The following is a 14,591-nucleotide window of genomic DNA, read 5'->3' on the forward strand; positions in this document are numbered from 1 at the left end:
GCCTCGGGCCGGCGAGGGCTGTGCCAGCCCCGCCGCTCACTCCGACCTGGCACTGAACCGGTTAACCTCCAGCTCCGCCGAGCAGCCGCCGCTCCGCCTGACTGCCTCTCTCCTGTTCTGCGTTTTCATTGGAGGACGAGATCCGGGCCTTCCAGAACCCACCAATCCAGAAGCAGAGAGGGTAGGCTCCGGCGCGTGCCGCGAGAATAGAGTGGACGGAGACTCGAAGAGACCTAAAGGGCTGGGGGCGGAGGTACCGACCTTCCTCGCACGGCGTGCGAAGAGGCGCCCCGGGACTCTGGCCCCCGGCTCTCCGCCCGCGGCCTGTGAGGGCAGATAGCGTGGGCGAGGCCCTTATCTGCCACCCCGCGGGGCGCCGGCGAGGGAGGCCTTACGACCCCGTTCTCCTCCCTCGTTTTTCTCTCGTTCCTCCCCTTCGCCGGTGGTGAGTCCTGGTCCCTGCGCGAAGACCTCATTGTGCCGCCAGCCCGTCCACGCGCGCTGCTCCTAGAGCGAGCGGCCAGAGGTGGCACGCGGAACCGGCGAGGCTTCTGGAGCGCAGGGGTGCCGCCGGACTGCCTGTCTACCTCGCCCCTTTCCCGCAGGCTTCCCGATGGGCCGCACCGTGGTCGTGCTGGGTGGAGGCATCAGCGGCTTGGCTGCCTGCTACCACCTGAGCCGGGCCCCCCGCCCCCCTAAGGTGAGTGCCCACCTGTGCCAGAGGTGCCTCGTTCCTGCGTCTCCATGTCCAGCAGAGGCCCAGTGGACCCTGGCCCTCGGGGTGCTGCAGACGGTGCTCCAAGGCTCCCTCTTGTCCCCAGGTGGTCCTGGTGGAGGGCAGCCCGCGTCTGGGAGGCTGGATCCGCTCAGTCCAAGGGCCGGATGGTGCCATCTTTGAACTCGGCCCTCGGGGCATTCGGCCGGCGGGAGCCCTGGGAGCCCGGACCCTGCTCATGGTGAGAGGCTCGCGGACGGTCCGGAGAAACTGCACTCCGAGGGTAGCGGAGGGAGGAAGTATGCGGAGCGGGCCAGGCCTTTCCTTAGTTTCTCCTCTTCCTGAGGGTGCGGAGAGTAGGTTTCCGAGCTTGGCTTGGACTCGGAAGTGTTGCCTGTCCGAGGGAACCACCCAGCGGCCCTGAACAGATTCCTGTACGTAGGCGGCGCCCTGCACGCCCTCCCCACCGGCCTCAGGTAACACCACCCCTTACCTCCCGCAGGTCTCTGTCCTGTCCTCACATTCCTTCCATTTCTACACCTCTCAGTCTGTCGGCCTCCCCAGCAAACGGGAGCCAATGAATGGCAACGACCTGGAAATGACTGTGCACTGGGGACGCAAATCAGGAGCGTCCCTCACTGTGCCTTCCTCCCTGCAGGGGGCTGCTTCGCCCGTCGCCTCCCTTTTCCAAACCTCTGTTTTGGGCAGGGCTGAGGGAGCTGACCCAGCCCCGGGGAAAAGAGCCTGATGAGACTGTGCACAGTTTTGCCGAGCGCCGCCTTGGACCTGAGGTGACCCCTGGCCCCTTCCCTTTTCTAACCTAGCGCAAGCCCTACCCCCACCTCCCACTCATGTCATTTGGGGATGCCTACTACTTTTTATGTCATCCCCCCTCCCCTGTAAATCCCAAAACTCTTTGTTGGGGTGACTACCACCACTTCCTTCTCATCCTTCTGTTGTACAGACACTCCTCTACTTACAATGGGGTTCTGCCCCAATAAACCTGTGACATATTGAAAACATCCTAAGTAGAAAGTGCATTTGGAGGCCAGCAGGTGGCATGGAGGTTAAGGCACTGGATCCCACATGGCTGAGTGCACAGTTCAAGTCCAGCCCTGGTGGCTTGAGAAATATGCTAGGCACGTGTGCACGTGTGCCTCAGATCCCAAGAGGAGAATGAGGAGAAGGGATTGTGACGTGGCCATCCCCCTTGGCGATTTCTCACTTTCCCTCCCATTCTGGCAAGCACATGCACCCTGTAGCAAAAAGAGGTAAAATAATGCATTCGATGCATCCATGAATGTCGTAGCTTGGCCTAGCTTTTATTTTTTTAAGAATTAGTTTATTTAACTTTATTATTATTATACAGTTTGATCAGAGAGCGACAGAGAGAGAGAGAGAGGGAAAGTGAGAAAGCAAGCCACCAGGTCTGGGACTCGAACTGTGGTAGGCCATGTGGGAATCCAGGGCCTTTAACCACCATGCCACCTACTAGTCCCAATGGCCTAGCTAGCATTTTTTATTTTTAAAAATTTTACTTATTATCATTATTTTATTTTATTTTATTTCATATTTTGAAGTTGACCAGAGAGAGAAGGAAAATGAGAAAGTAAGCTACCGGGTCCAGGACTCAAACTGTGATTGACTACAGGGGAGTCCAGCAACATAGCCGTTATGCCAACTGCTGGGCCCAGTCATTATTTTATTTTATTTTATTTCATATTTTGAAGTTGACCAGAGAGAGAAGGAAAATGAGAAAGTAAGCTACCGGGTCCAGGACTCAAACCATGATCAGCCATGTAGGAATCCAGTGCTTTTAACTACCATGCCACATGCCGGCTTCCAATCTAGCTAGCTTTTTTTTTTTTTTTTGGTAATATTTATTTAATTCCATTTGTTATTTATTATTATTTTTTAATTTGATCAGATAGAGACAGAGAGAGAGAGAAAGGGAAAACGAGAAGCTAGCTGCCAGGTCTGGGACTCGAACCATGATCAGCCATGTAGGAATCCAGTATCTTTAACTACCATGCCACATGCAGGCCCCCAGACTAGCTAGCTTTTTTTTTTTTAACATTTATTTATTTAATTCCATTTGTTGTTTGTTATGATTATTTTTTAATTTGACCAGACAGAGACAGAGAGAAAGGGAAAGTGAGAAAGTAAGCTGCCAGGTCCAGGACTTGAACTGTAGTCGGCCATGTGGGAATCCAGTGCCTTTAACCACCACACCACCTGTCAGCTCCTGGCCTGGCTATCCTAGATGTGCTCAGAACACTTATGTTAGCATACAGTTAAGTAAAATCATCTAACACAAAGCCTGTTTTATACTGAAGTATTAAGTATCTCATGTACCTTATTGTATTGAATACTGTACTGAAAGTGAAAACCAGAATGCTGTGTTTCTACTGAATGACTCTCACTTTTGCACCATTGTAAAGTCAAAAATTGTAAGTTGAACCATCGTAAGTTGGGGATTGTCTGTAGTGGGAATGCCCTCCAACCCAAACCCTACCCCACCCCTACTCCCTACCAGCCTGGGGCAGTGGAAATCAGGCAGTGCAGCTTACTTCTTGGCCTCAGTCTCAGTTTCACCCTTAAGGTGGCGTCTCTAGCCATGGACAGTCTCTGCCGAGGAGTGTTTGCAGGCAACAGCCGGGAGCTCAGCATCAGGTCCTGCTTTCCCAGTCTCTTCCAAGCTGAGCAAACCCACCGTTCGATATTACTGGGGCTGCTGCTGGGGGCAGGTGAGGGGGTATTGGTTCAGAGGGTGCCGATGTTAAGGACTGCCCAAGTGAGGGACTGGGGGCAAGGGCTGCTGTCTCCATGATACTTCTTTGCTCCTCTGCAGGACAGAGCCCACAGCCAGACTCAGCACTCATTCGCCAGGCCCGGGCTGAGCGCTGGAGCCAGTGGTCACTGCGTGGAGGGCTGGAGATGTTGCCTCAGGCTCTTGACACCCACCTGACTAATAGAGGAGTCAATATTCTGAGAGGCCAGCCTGTGTGCCGGCTTAGCCTCCAGGCAGAAGGGCGCTGGAAGGTAGGGGCGCCCCCTGGAGTGTAACAGACCTGTCAGGGTCTGCAGCAGCCAGGCGGAGGCTGCTAGGACTGGAGTTACTGTCTTCCTGCCTTAGAAGCTGTTTAGAAGCTACACCAGATTCCTCCTAGACTTTCTGTATTTGTGGACCTGCCTCAAAGACCGCTTTGATACAATCTGTGCTTAGAAGTCGTGCTTAGACGTGGCTCAGGGAGGGAGGAAAGCACAACTTAGCTTACTGAACGTTTCAGAGCAGCTATACTGGCCTGTCTATTTGCAGGACTGATTTTTTTTTCTAGGTCTTGCTATAAGGCACATGCAATTGTCAGAGAGAGACAGAGAGGGAAAGTGAGAAATCATTGCATCCTGCCCTCCAGGGGGATGGCCACACAGCAGTCCCTTCTCCTCCACTCTCCTGTCAGGATTTGGAGCACAGACGCACACACACACACACCTGAGGTGATTTTCAAGCCACTGGGTCCACTACTTGAACGGAGGCCAGCCAGATGGGAGTCCAGCACCTTAACCACCACACCACCTGCTGGCCCCCAGAAATGATTTTTTTAAATGTTTATTCATTTGTTTCTTTCTAGAAAGAGAAACAAGGGGGTAGAGAGAGAGAGAGCCCCCCCAACAGGGACTACATGCCATGGTCCACCCCCAGCCTCAGCCAGCTAAGATCACAGGCATGAATGCACACCCTGCAGACCCAGAGAGGTCCTGAGACATGGACCCTGGACCTTTCCCTTGTAGGGCCAGTTGTGCCACCACTGTGCCACCACCAGGTCCATAGGGGGTGATTTTTGTGCAGATGACTCTGTCACTCAATTCTTCATCCTGGAAAGCACCTAATCTCCTGCCACTTGGGCACCTAGGAAACTGACAGCCAGGCCAAAGTCTCACTTTGCCCATAAAACTCTCATATGTCTCCCAAATGTTTTTGTCCTCTCAGGTGTCTCTAGGGGACAGCAGTCTGGAGGCTGACCATATTATTAGTGCCATTCCAGCTTCAGGTAATGGGACAGCTGCCTTCCTCTCCCCAGTCTAGCCGGGGCAGTGGTTGTGCCTTCCTGGGCCAGCAGGACCACTCCAGCTCCCTGAACCAGTCATTCTCAGGGGAGTCTAATCCCAAAGGTTTGACACAATCGTAGCATGAATGCCTCCTGACCCAGGCCTCTGCCTGATCTCCAGCACTCAGTGAGCTGCTCCCCGCAGAGGCCGCACCGCTGGCTGGCGTGCTGAGGACCATCTCTGCCGTGTCAGTAGCTGTGGTGAACCTGCAGTACCGAGGAGCCCGGCTGCCTGTCCAGGTGGGACCCGGAGCAAAGGGGGCCACAGCTCAGCTGGGCCCTTCCCTGTGACCCGTGGATTTCTCTCTCTCTCTCTAGGGATTTGGCCATTTGGTGCCATCCGCAGAAGACCCAGGTGTCCTGGGAATCGTGTACGACTCAGTTGCTTTCCCTGAGCAGGACGGGAGTCCCCCTGGCCTCAGAGTGACTGTAAGAGGAAGAACCTGTGCTCAGTGGGTTTGTCAAGGGCGCCTCCGGGCCCCGGTGGAGGCAAGGCCGGATGGGTCAGTGCTAACCTCCCTTCCCAGGTGATGCTGGGAGGTTCCTGGTTACAGACACTGGCAGCCGGTGGGGCCTTGTCTCAGGAACTGTTCCAACAGCAAGCACAGGAAGCAGCTGCCACACAGTTAGGACTGAAGGAGCCCCCAAGTCACTGCCTGGTCCATCTCCACAAGGTAGATTGGGATGGGCTCCCCTCGGCTCTCCACTGTAGGCCTCAAAGGCAGGAACTTGTGTATTTGTCACTGTGTCGGCCAAGGCCTGGGACAGCAGTAACAAGTTTCTCCCTGCACCCTCCTCTCTCCCCAGAACTGCATTCCCCAGTACACAGTAGGCCACTGGCAAAAACTGGGTAAGCTGGGAGAGCAGCTGGCCTGGGAGGGTCCGGGAGGGCCCGGGACAGCAGCCCGAGCTCTAACATCCCTTGCGTCCTTCCTCCCACAGAGGCAGCTAAGCAATTCCTGGCTGCTCAGAGGTTGCCCCTGACACTGGCCGGGGCGTCCTACGAGGGGGTTGCTGTCAACGACTGCATAGAGAGTGGGCGCCAGGCGGCCTTCAGTGTCCTGGGCACTGAGCCCCACCCCGACCCCCACACCCTACAACCGTGAGAATAAAAGCTGCTGGAGCCTGACTCAGTCTGGCCGTTCTGTCGCCGGTGGGCATCAGGGCGGAGCCGGGGCAGAGGCACAGCGTGCCTGGGATGCAGAAAGCAGAAGCAGAGGCCAGACAAAGTCCTTTATTAGAAAATATATCAAAATCCCAGCCCCCTGAGCCAGGACCAGAAGAGGGAGCTACTCCAGCACTGGCAGAAAGTACCCAGGCGGGGGCTTCCTTCACCAAACAGCTGCCCAGGAACCATAAATAGAATAAATATTCACAGAGGTCCCAGGAGAAGCCAGATCGCTCTTCTCTCCGTGGAAGAGGAAGGGGCTTGGGGTCCAGCCCTGCTCCTACCCCAGGGGCAGGGGACTCCCAGGAGTCGTCACATAAAATCATGACATCGAGGATTCACAGTCATAAACCCTGGCAGGTGACCCTAGAAAGAGGGAACCCCAGGTCTAGAGGAGCCCAGCTCCAGTCCAGCAGTTAGGGGAGGCCCCCGCTCCCCAGCTTAGCACTAGAGTTCAGTCCCCCCACATCCCTCGGAGAGCAGTGAGGAGCGAGGGTGGGGAGAACACAGCCCCTCGATTCCGTTTCATGATTAAGGTGGGCAGGAAGGAGGACTCAGCGAGAGCCACGGGGGACTGTGTGGTTGGCAGTAGGCAGAGGGCCAGGCCTGGCTGGGGGCCGGCGCTGCAGCATCTCTTGACGGAAGGCCTGGGAGGACCCAGGAGGGTACCGGGGTCCGGAGGGAGCCCGGGGACCGCGAGGGTCCATCCCAATGTCTGCCGTGACATTGGTGTAGAGAGGGCCCAGCTCTCGGGCCAGCAGTCGGTATGTCAGCGAGTTCATCCCGTCCTGCGTCCAGGTGTTCTGCGTGCGGACCAAGAGGTCGAACCTGAGGGTTAGAGGTTGGGGACTAAGACCCAGAAAGGACCAGCCAGGGATCCAGGGACCTTTGGGAGCCTCCCAGCTAAGGGTGCAAAACCCGAGGCTCTCGTAACAGCCCCGGGCCTCCCTTCCTACCTGTGGGGGTTTTCCTCATTGCCCTTATCTCCTCGGTGTTTCACCATCTTATAGTGTCCCACCGATGTGGGGGGCCGAGAGATCTTCATCCCAGCCAGACGCACCCTATGGAAAAAGGGAGGGGATCTTGGAGGCTCCAGAGCGGACGGAAGCTGCTGCCAGGTGAATGAGAGCAGGCAGCAAGGAAGGGCCGTGGGCCTGTGCATGCAGGAACATCACTCGGAAGGCAGGGAGGGCGGCCAAGGACTGGCAGGAGGAGAGAGCCCCACGGAAAGAAGGAAACGCTAGAGAGGGAGAACATAAAAGCCGTCTCTCCAAATCCTCAGGGCCCACTGCCAGGTATCCTGGGGCCTATAAACAGCTGGCAGAGGTAGGTCTGCACCTCCTACCTTTGCTTCTCAAATAGCCCCCTGGAACCACCCTTCCTGTTGGGGAAGGACAGGGAGAGAGAAGCCATTTTTTCATAAGGGCAGGATGAGACGGAGCGGCAGTCCCAAGCCTGGCAGTGCACATTCAGAACAGTAGCTGAGCTGTGCCAGCTCCTCTGCACCGCTGTGTGAATAGAGGGTGTGTCGGGGCAGGGCTGGAGGGTGGTGCGGAAGTCCAGCGTGGTGCTCCGTGAGGCCAGCCTGCGTGGAAGGCTCCAGGTTGATATCTGGAGGAGGACCTCCCCGAGTGTGTCTGGCCCTGAGTATGGTCTGCAGCTGCTGAAGCTGACGGGTGAACTGCAGCGTCAAGACTGTTGGGGGGCTGTCTCTCTGGCCCTGGCGCTCTCGTTCATAGAATAGCTGATTAAACTTACAGAAAGACACGAGAGAGAGAAATCAGAACCTGGAAAGAAAGAAACCCTAACTCTGGCACACAGAAGCAAGGAGGGAACACGGCCTGGGAAGGAACTGAAAGAGACACACATTCAGAATTTGCTGGGTGCTCTACGCACATACGGAGGGTGGGAATTCACACAGTGCTGTCATCCCAGAGGACACAGGGGAGCAGAGGCAGTGGGTCTGCATACCAAACCCAAATATTCACACCGCAGACACGAAACTGGGCCAGCTGAGGCTGAAGGTCAGGATGTTTCACATGACAAAAAATGAGTTGGCCTCATGCCCATGGCACAGGCTTTTTTTTTTAAGTGATTCTGGGATATATGAAACAGCTCTGCTTGCTCATCCCCATAGGAAATGGTCTGATGCAGCCCTACCAGAAGGCAGGACTCAACTGTCTCTCAGCCCCTCTCCAGCTCTGCAATCCCATGATACTACTTCCTATTGCACTTTGCTCCTCTCTCGGGACTTTAACCAACCAGGTCCAGGAAACTGAAGCAGACTGAAGCATGACGAGACGGGCGGCAGCAGGCAAGGCCTGACCTGGGGGCTCTGACTAAGATGAAGAGGAAGGAACGGGCTCAGTGCAGGACCAGGCAGCTGGAGTCGGGTGTTGGAGGGGTATGGCCAGGGGCTGTTTCAGGACAGGGATCCAGGCTGAGGCGGGGATGGAGGCAGTGGCAGAAGTCTGACCTGGTAGCAATATCGTCGTCCTCACCACCCCAGCCCCAGTATTCATTGGGGAAGCCATTCATCTTCAGATACTGGTCAGGAGTGAGCGCTGAGACCCCTCCGAAGTACTGGGGGTACGGGAGGCTGGGGGGAGAAAAACAGCCTTACAGTCCACAGGTCCTCTGGGGAGACTCCCTCCCCCAAAGCGCCTCGGCTCTCCTCCTCCCACTGGATGGTGGGCTCCCCTACTTCCCAGCACCCCGCCATGCCCTCTACCTGTATCCAAACTTGTTCATGGCAACGGCAACATGGCGGGGTCCCCGGGGGTCACACACATACAGGTTGTGGTCGTTCTCTGGCAGGAGGTCTACGTCATGCAGGAACAGGCAGTCCCACTCTTCATCACGCAGGGCCTCCCGCACCCCGACATTCAGCAGCTTTGCCCTGTTAAAGGTCCCATTTCCAGCCTGGAAGATGACGGAGGGGTTCAGACTGCTGCAGGAAGCATGAAGAGGGGCTGAAGCATGTAAGTAGAACGGGAAATCAGGCCATCCTGGTGACCTGGTGGTTAAGATGCCTGGATCCCACATGGCCAATTGTGCAGTTCAAGTCCTGGAGCCAGTGGCTTGAAACACACCAGGTTGTGTGTGTGTGTGCATGCGTGCACACTCAAAGTCTTGAGAGGAGAATAAAGGAGAAGGGCCTGCGGCATAGCCATGTCCCCTGGAGGGTGGTTTCTCACTCTCTCTCTCCAGTAAAGCACGTGCACTATATAGCAAAAGAAAAAGAGAAAAAGGAAATCAAAGGGAAGGGTGAGAATGAAGAGAAAAACTATCCTTTTCTTTATAATAGTATTTTAGCTATAGGGCAACTGTGTTCACTAGAGAGAGGAAAAGTGAGAAGTCATCTCCAGGGAAATGGCCAAGCCTCAATCCCCTCTTCTCTCAGGATTTTGGACATGTACGCACGTTTGCCCAGACGTGCACCCAGCGTGTTTTTCAAGTTGCCAGGTCCAGGATTAGAACGGTGGTGTCGGCCATGTAGGATTCAGCACCTTGACCACCACACCATCTGCTGGCCCCAGACTGCCTTTTTCTTTTATTTCTTTATTATTATTTTTTAAAGAATTATTTATTTAGGGGAACCAGCAGTTAGCGTAATGGCTATGTCACTGGACTCCCACGTAGTTGACCGTGGTTCGCATCCTGGACCCGGTGGCTTAAAACTCACGCCAGGCACGTGTGCGTGCGTGCCCAAGATCCCGAGAGGAGAATGGAGGAGAAGGGATTGCGGTGTGGCCATGCCCCCTGGGGGGTAATTTCTCGCTTTCTGTCTCTATGTCTCTGTCTGGCGAGCGCACGTGCCCTATAGCGAAAACCTCTCAAAAAAAAAAAAAAAAATGAATTATTTACTTAGGAGCCAGCAGGCGGCATGGTGGTTAAGAGGCGGGACTCCCACATGGTCGACTGCAGTTTGAGTCCTGGACCTGGTGACTTGAAATAAACCAAGTGTATGTGCGTGTGTGCCTAAAATCCCAGGAAGAGTATGGAGGAAAAGGGACTGTAGTGTGGCTCTCCCCCCCGGGGGGGGGGGATTCTTACTTTCCCTCTCATTGTCTTTCTGTGTTTCTCCAGAAAGCACATGTACCCAATAAGCTTAAAATACATAAACGTGGAAAAATGGCTGGCTGGTGGTGTGGTGGTAGAGGCAGCTGAATCCCACAAGGCCAACTGCACAGTTCAAGTCCCAGACACGGCAGTTTGACAAACAGGCCAGTGGCGTGTGTGTTTGCCCAAAGTCTCAAGAGGAGAAATGGAGACAGGATTAAAGGATTGTGGCATGGGCCATCCCCCAAGGGGGGGTGCTTTCTCTTTGTCCTCCCAGCCCCACAAGCACGTGTATCCTCTGGCAAATTAAAAAAGGAAAAATCCAGAATCCATTAGATGAGAGTAGAGTAGCACTTGCTGGAGGCTTCCTCGCCAGGAAGAGTGGGCTGGGGCGGGGCTGGGTACCTGGTGGATGACGTAGATGCCGTAAGCCAGCTGCTGGCGCTGCAGGAAGGGGTGCAGGTGGTAGAGCAGCAGGCGCAGGTGGTGCTCCCGGGCTCGGTGGGGCACAATGATGGCTGTTCGGGAGCGGGCCTCACACCCAGGAGGGCGGTACCGGCCCCCTGCCTCCACCCGAGGGTTCCGCTGCACAATCTCAGCCAGCGATGGCACAGGGCTGAAGGACACCGACACGGGACCCACTGTGGGAGGGAGTAGCAAGGTCACAGGTCGGGGGACAGGGAGAAGAGAACAGCAGGATCTGGGAATACCTCCGGCCCTTGTGCTGCTTCAGTGCTTCTCAGGGCTCACTCAGAAACCTCACAGGCCCTGGCCGCCCGGGCGCTGGGCACGCCTGCAGAGCCTGGATGGTGGAGGCTCCCTACCTGGCCTGCCCCCTTCTTTTAGGATTCCTTAACATTCTGCCTCACAGGGTAGGAAGCTACAGGTGGGGATCGGAAAGAACAGGACTTGCAACTGATTAAGCTAGGGCTTATTTCTAAGAGAAATGATTCCCAGCCTGCGGCGGCAAGAGCCCACACCAGCTGACAACGGAAAGTGGTGGCTCACCCCAGAGCCCGGTCTAAATCCCACATCTGGAGTCCGCTCTAGCACCCTCGGCCCACCGAGTCCTGTGGGCTCCTGGGCTGAGTTCCACTCCTGCCCCTCCCTGCCTGCCCAACCTCCCACCCTGCATTCCATCTGTCCTCACCGCTTCCTGCTGTACTCACCTAGGAGAGGAGACCGTTCTGGACAGTATGGGAGACTCTGAGGAGCTGGCGGACCCCCTGGGGCAACAGGGGCTCCAGGCAGGTGACTGAGGTTACTGTAGACATCACGCGGGTGAGAATAGTCAAATGTCGGCCCTTGATCTCGGCCAAACAAGGCGCTGAGGCTCCGGAAGCCCCCGAGGGACAGGTACATCATGACAGCCAGCTGGGAGCCCACCAGCAGGGCCAGCGTGCAGGGCCGCTCCAGCAGCCTCCGCAGCATCCTGGGCGAGATCTGGGAGGGAGAGAGGGCAGTTCTGGGCAGGAAGCAGGTGAGCACCAGTGGGAGGGAAGAAGGCCGGATGGGGTGAAGAGGGGGAAGGCAGGGGACGAAGCCACAGCAGGGAGCACAGGTGTGCAGCCACAGCGGAAAGAATGGAGCCCCAGCAACCCTGCCACCTGTCACTTTCAGCCCAAGTTTCATTTTCCACCACTTCCCCCAAACCACTCCCACCATCCACTCTGACCGCACCCCCAAGAATGTTTAAAACGCTCAAGTCCCACGCCCATTTCGGAAGTCTCTGGAAAATGCGCCCTTCCAATTCCAGAGGAGAAGGGACAGACTCACCTAGGTTCAAGCTGTCTTCTTTGGGATCATGGGGGCTCCAGGGGGTCCCGGGGGGGCAGAGATGTGAGGCATTATCTAAAATTAGAACTGTCCCAGAGGGCAGAGAAGGACTCCATTCAGCACTCCAACAGCAAATCTGAGACCTGCTGGGACAGAAGTGGTCAAAGTGGCCGACCAGCCACTCCGGCAGAGATTAGGATCAGGGTGCAGCTGGTTTCTCAGCAGGCGAAGTGAGAGGAAGTAGTTGCAAGAAAAGCGACGAGATGGAGATGCTAGGGCCCGGGACTACCCTGGAGAGAGTCGGGCTGCTCCTTAACCACCCCTACCCCCACCCCAACAGGACGGACCTGTTTGGAAAGTGGGGACAGGGCAGCTGATGGAGACACAGTCCCAGACCGACAAAATCCGTTCAAGAGGCGTCAGTCATGACAGGACCGTAGAGTGGCCTCTGGAGAACCCAGGGCGAGTAGGGAGCAGGCGCCTCGGTTCTTCACGTGCCTGGGAGCTCGCTCCGCTAGTGCAGGGAGCGTGACCACCTGGGAGCTGCAAGCACACAGCCCCGGAGCGCGGCGGGGACCAGGTGGGGGTGGCGTCCTCCAGCCTTTCCACCTGTCCCCAGCCCTAGCGGGGGTGGGGCGCAAGGTTACCGCTGAAGTGAGAAGAGGACGGGGGCACCTGGGCGGGCTCACCTGGAGGGGCGTGGTCAGCGCTCTGCGGGGGGGTTACAACCCCGTTCAGTCGGAGCACGCCCACCCCATCGCAATCTCCTCTCGCGTTTGCCTCTCCGTGCAATGTGAGCCCACCCGGCCCCCGTCCACACTTCCACCTGAGATCCCGTCCTTGCTCGGGCTGGTCTCCAGCCTTTATCCCAAACTTCTCACTCTCCCAACCGCCCGAACCTTTCTCCCAGGCCTCTCTTCTCACGGTCCCCAGCCCACATACCTGGTCTTCTGTTTCCCGTCGTCACCGCCACCCGGACAGCCGGGCAGGCATCGCTGCCGCCATCTTGGAAGCGGGCGCCGCGGGGGCGGAGCCTCGCGTCACGGGGCGGGGCCTCGGGTGGAGCCGCCCAGCCGCGAGGGGCAGGGGCCCAGGGCGGCGTGGTCTGAGCTGGGTGCGGGGTGGCTTACACGGTCGCCCCTGGGGCGCCGACTATCGTGTGGGACTCGGCAGGGGCCCGAACCCCGGGGAGTGGGTGCAGGGGCCTCATGGCCACCCCTCAAATTCCTTGCGGGTTTCTCGTTCCCATCCCCGTGACTGGTAAAAGCAGCAGCCCCAGCCCTGGACTGTCCTCAGGACCCAGACTGAGCGAGAGGCCAAGCGGGCTGGGAGGCAGTTTCTGGTCGGTCCAGCGTTGCAGTCACCGCGGGGTAGGCTGAGCCCCTCTCCCGGTGTGTCGGTGGCGCCCCCTGCAGCCTAGTGCCACTTAGTATCCAGACGGTTTCTTGCTCAGGCTACAGCGTTGCAGAAGGTCCTGGTGCATCTTTGTATCCCGCGGTATCCTGCAGGCGTCGAACACCGACGGTCACTTACTAAAACGACGAGACGTTGATGCGGGGCGAAGGGCAGCGTCTGCTTTCATGTAAACACGTCTCCCCAAATCGTAGAGTAAAATGACTGCTGATATCCAGTATGTCTACCTGTGGCTTCCACTACCCCCGGAATACTGTGTTCCTCAGAAGCAGATGTTCACGCTGGGGAAACAATAAGAGAATTGAGTAACTCAGTGTCTGCCTCAAAAGCTCGCGGTCTTGTGCGGTGGGGGTGGGGAACTGGGAGGCGATGTAAACAATCCAACGTGATAAATGTGAGAGCCCAGAAATGGCACCTGGTTCGCACGTGGAGAGTCTCTGAAGGCTTCCTAGAAGAAGTGGGGGCTAATGAGAATGGTGAAGGACTTGTCTATAGTATATTCTCCTGCTTTATAAAATTCTGGTTTTGTGGGAGTTTAAAACGCAGTGTACGTAACTGATTGCCTTGCAAATTCTGTCCCTTCTGGTAGAGGTTCCGTTCACTCCTACTCCCACATCTTGAAAAACGGTTTTGCCTCAATTTTCATATTCATTTTTATATTTCTGATCTGTAAATGTGTCCGTTCTCTAGACTTCCTTGGGTTCCAGTTCTAACATCTGCCAGTTCCTTTATGAGTTAAATAAAATCAACATGTGTTCTTTTATTTTCCCTTTTCTTTCTTTTTTTTTTCTTTTTTTGGAGAGGTTTTTCGCTATAGGGTGCGTGCGCTCGCCAGACAGACAGAGAGACAGAGAGACAGAAAGCGAAATCACCCCCCAGGGGGGATGGTCATGCCACAATCCCTTCTCCTCCATTGTCCTCTCGGGATCTTGGGCACGCACGCACACGTGCCCGGTGTGAGTTTTAAGCCACCTGATCCGGACGTGAACTGCGACTACGTGGGAGTCCAGCGACATAGCCATTATGCTAACTGCCGGTTCCCTCCCTTTTCTTTTAAGTTTGCCAGAGGGCCTGTGCTCACTGGGGAGAGAGAGAGGGAAAGCAAGAAAGCATCCCCTATGGCACATGGCCACAAAGCAATCCTTTCTTCTCCATCTCTCCCTCCTGCTGGGATTTTGAACCTTAATGCACAGGCACCCCGAGTGTTCCCCAGCCAGCTGGGTGGGAGACTCGAGCAGCAGTCTGTCCTGTGGGATCTGGCCGCCTTAACTACCACTGGTTGGCCCAATGTGTTCATTTTCATACGGATATTGATGAAGACTTTTTTCTGGCCCAGCTGGTGGTGGAG

The 14,591-nt window shown here is 56.1% G+C and overlaps 2 protein-coding genes across 7 annotated transcripts; one reads left to right on the forward strand and one right to left on the reverse strand.

Moving 5' to 3' along the window:
- The first annotated feature begins 53 nt into the window (after window positions 1-53).
- On the forward strand, window positions 54-5,953 carry PPOX (protoporphyrinogen oxidase). Of its 4 annotated transcripts, none has more exons than XM_006163113.3 (13): window positions 54-181; window positions 606-700; window positions 822-956; window positions 1,076-1,191; window positions 1,374-1,506; window positions 3,318-3,462; window positions 3,567-3,757; window positions 4,707-4,767; window positions 4,946-5,064; window positions 5,143-5,253; window positions 5,352-5,498; window positions 5,632-5,674; window positions 5,767-5,953. In XM_006163113.3, the coding sequence occupies exons 2-13, from the start codon at window positions 614-616 to the stop codon at window positions 5,928-5,930; spliced, it is 1,452 nt and encodes a 483-aa protein (XP_006163175.1). In that variant the 5' UTR covers window positions 54-181; window positions 606-613; the 3' UTR covers window positions 5,931-5,953. The 4 variants fall into 4 exon arrangements, with proteins under 4 accessions (XP_006163175.1, XP_006163176.1, XP_027621992.1 ...); XM_006163114.3 differs by lacking the exon at window positions 54-181 and adding an exon at window positions 198-445; XM_027766191.1 differs by lacking the exon at window positions 54-181 and adding an exon at window positions 198-445 and having other exon boundaries at window positions 4,970-5,064.
- Window positions 5,954-6,043: 90 nt separating this feature from the next.
- Window positions 6,044-13,493, reverse strand: B4GALT3 (beta-1,4-galactosyltransferase 3). Of its 3 annotated transcripts, XM_027766186.1 has the most exons (9): window positions 12,773-13,493; window positions 12,520-12,541; window positions 11,831-11,973; window positions 11,224-11,497; window positions 10,460-10,695; window positions 8,724-8,914; window positions 8,469-8,591; window positions 6,949-7,053; window positions 6,044-6,820 (listed from the first exon to the last, which is right to left on the reverse strand). In XM_027766186.1, the coding sequence occupies exons 4-9, from the start codon at window positions 11,483-11,485 to the stop codon at window positions 6,547-6,549; spliced, it is 1,191 nt and encodes a 396-aa protein (XP_027621987.1). In that variant the 5' UTR covers window positions 11,486-11,497; window positions 11,831-11,973; window positions 12,520-12,541; window positions 12,773-13,493; the 3' UTR covers window positions 6,044-6,546. The 3 variants fall into 3 exon arrangements, with proteins under 3 accessions (XP_027621987.1, XP_006163178.1, XP_006163179.1); XM_006163116.3 differs by lacking the exon at window positions 12,520-12,541; XM_006163117.3 differs by lacking the exons at window positions 12,520-12,541; window positions 12,773-13,493 and adding an exon at window positions 12,178-12,468.
- Window positions 13,494-14,591: the final 1,098 nt, after the last annotated feature.

This window comes from Tupaia chinensis, unplaced genomic scaffold (assembly GCF_000334495.1).
Source record: "Tupaia chinensis unplaced genomic scaffold, TupChi_1.0 Scaffold141389_1, whole genome shotgun sequence".
NCBI classification, from domain to species: Eukaryota; Metazoa; Chordata; class Mammalia; order Scandentia; family Tupaiidae; genus Tupaia; species Tupaia belangeri.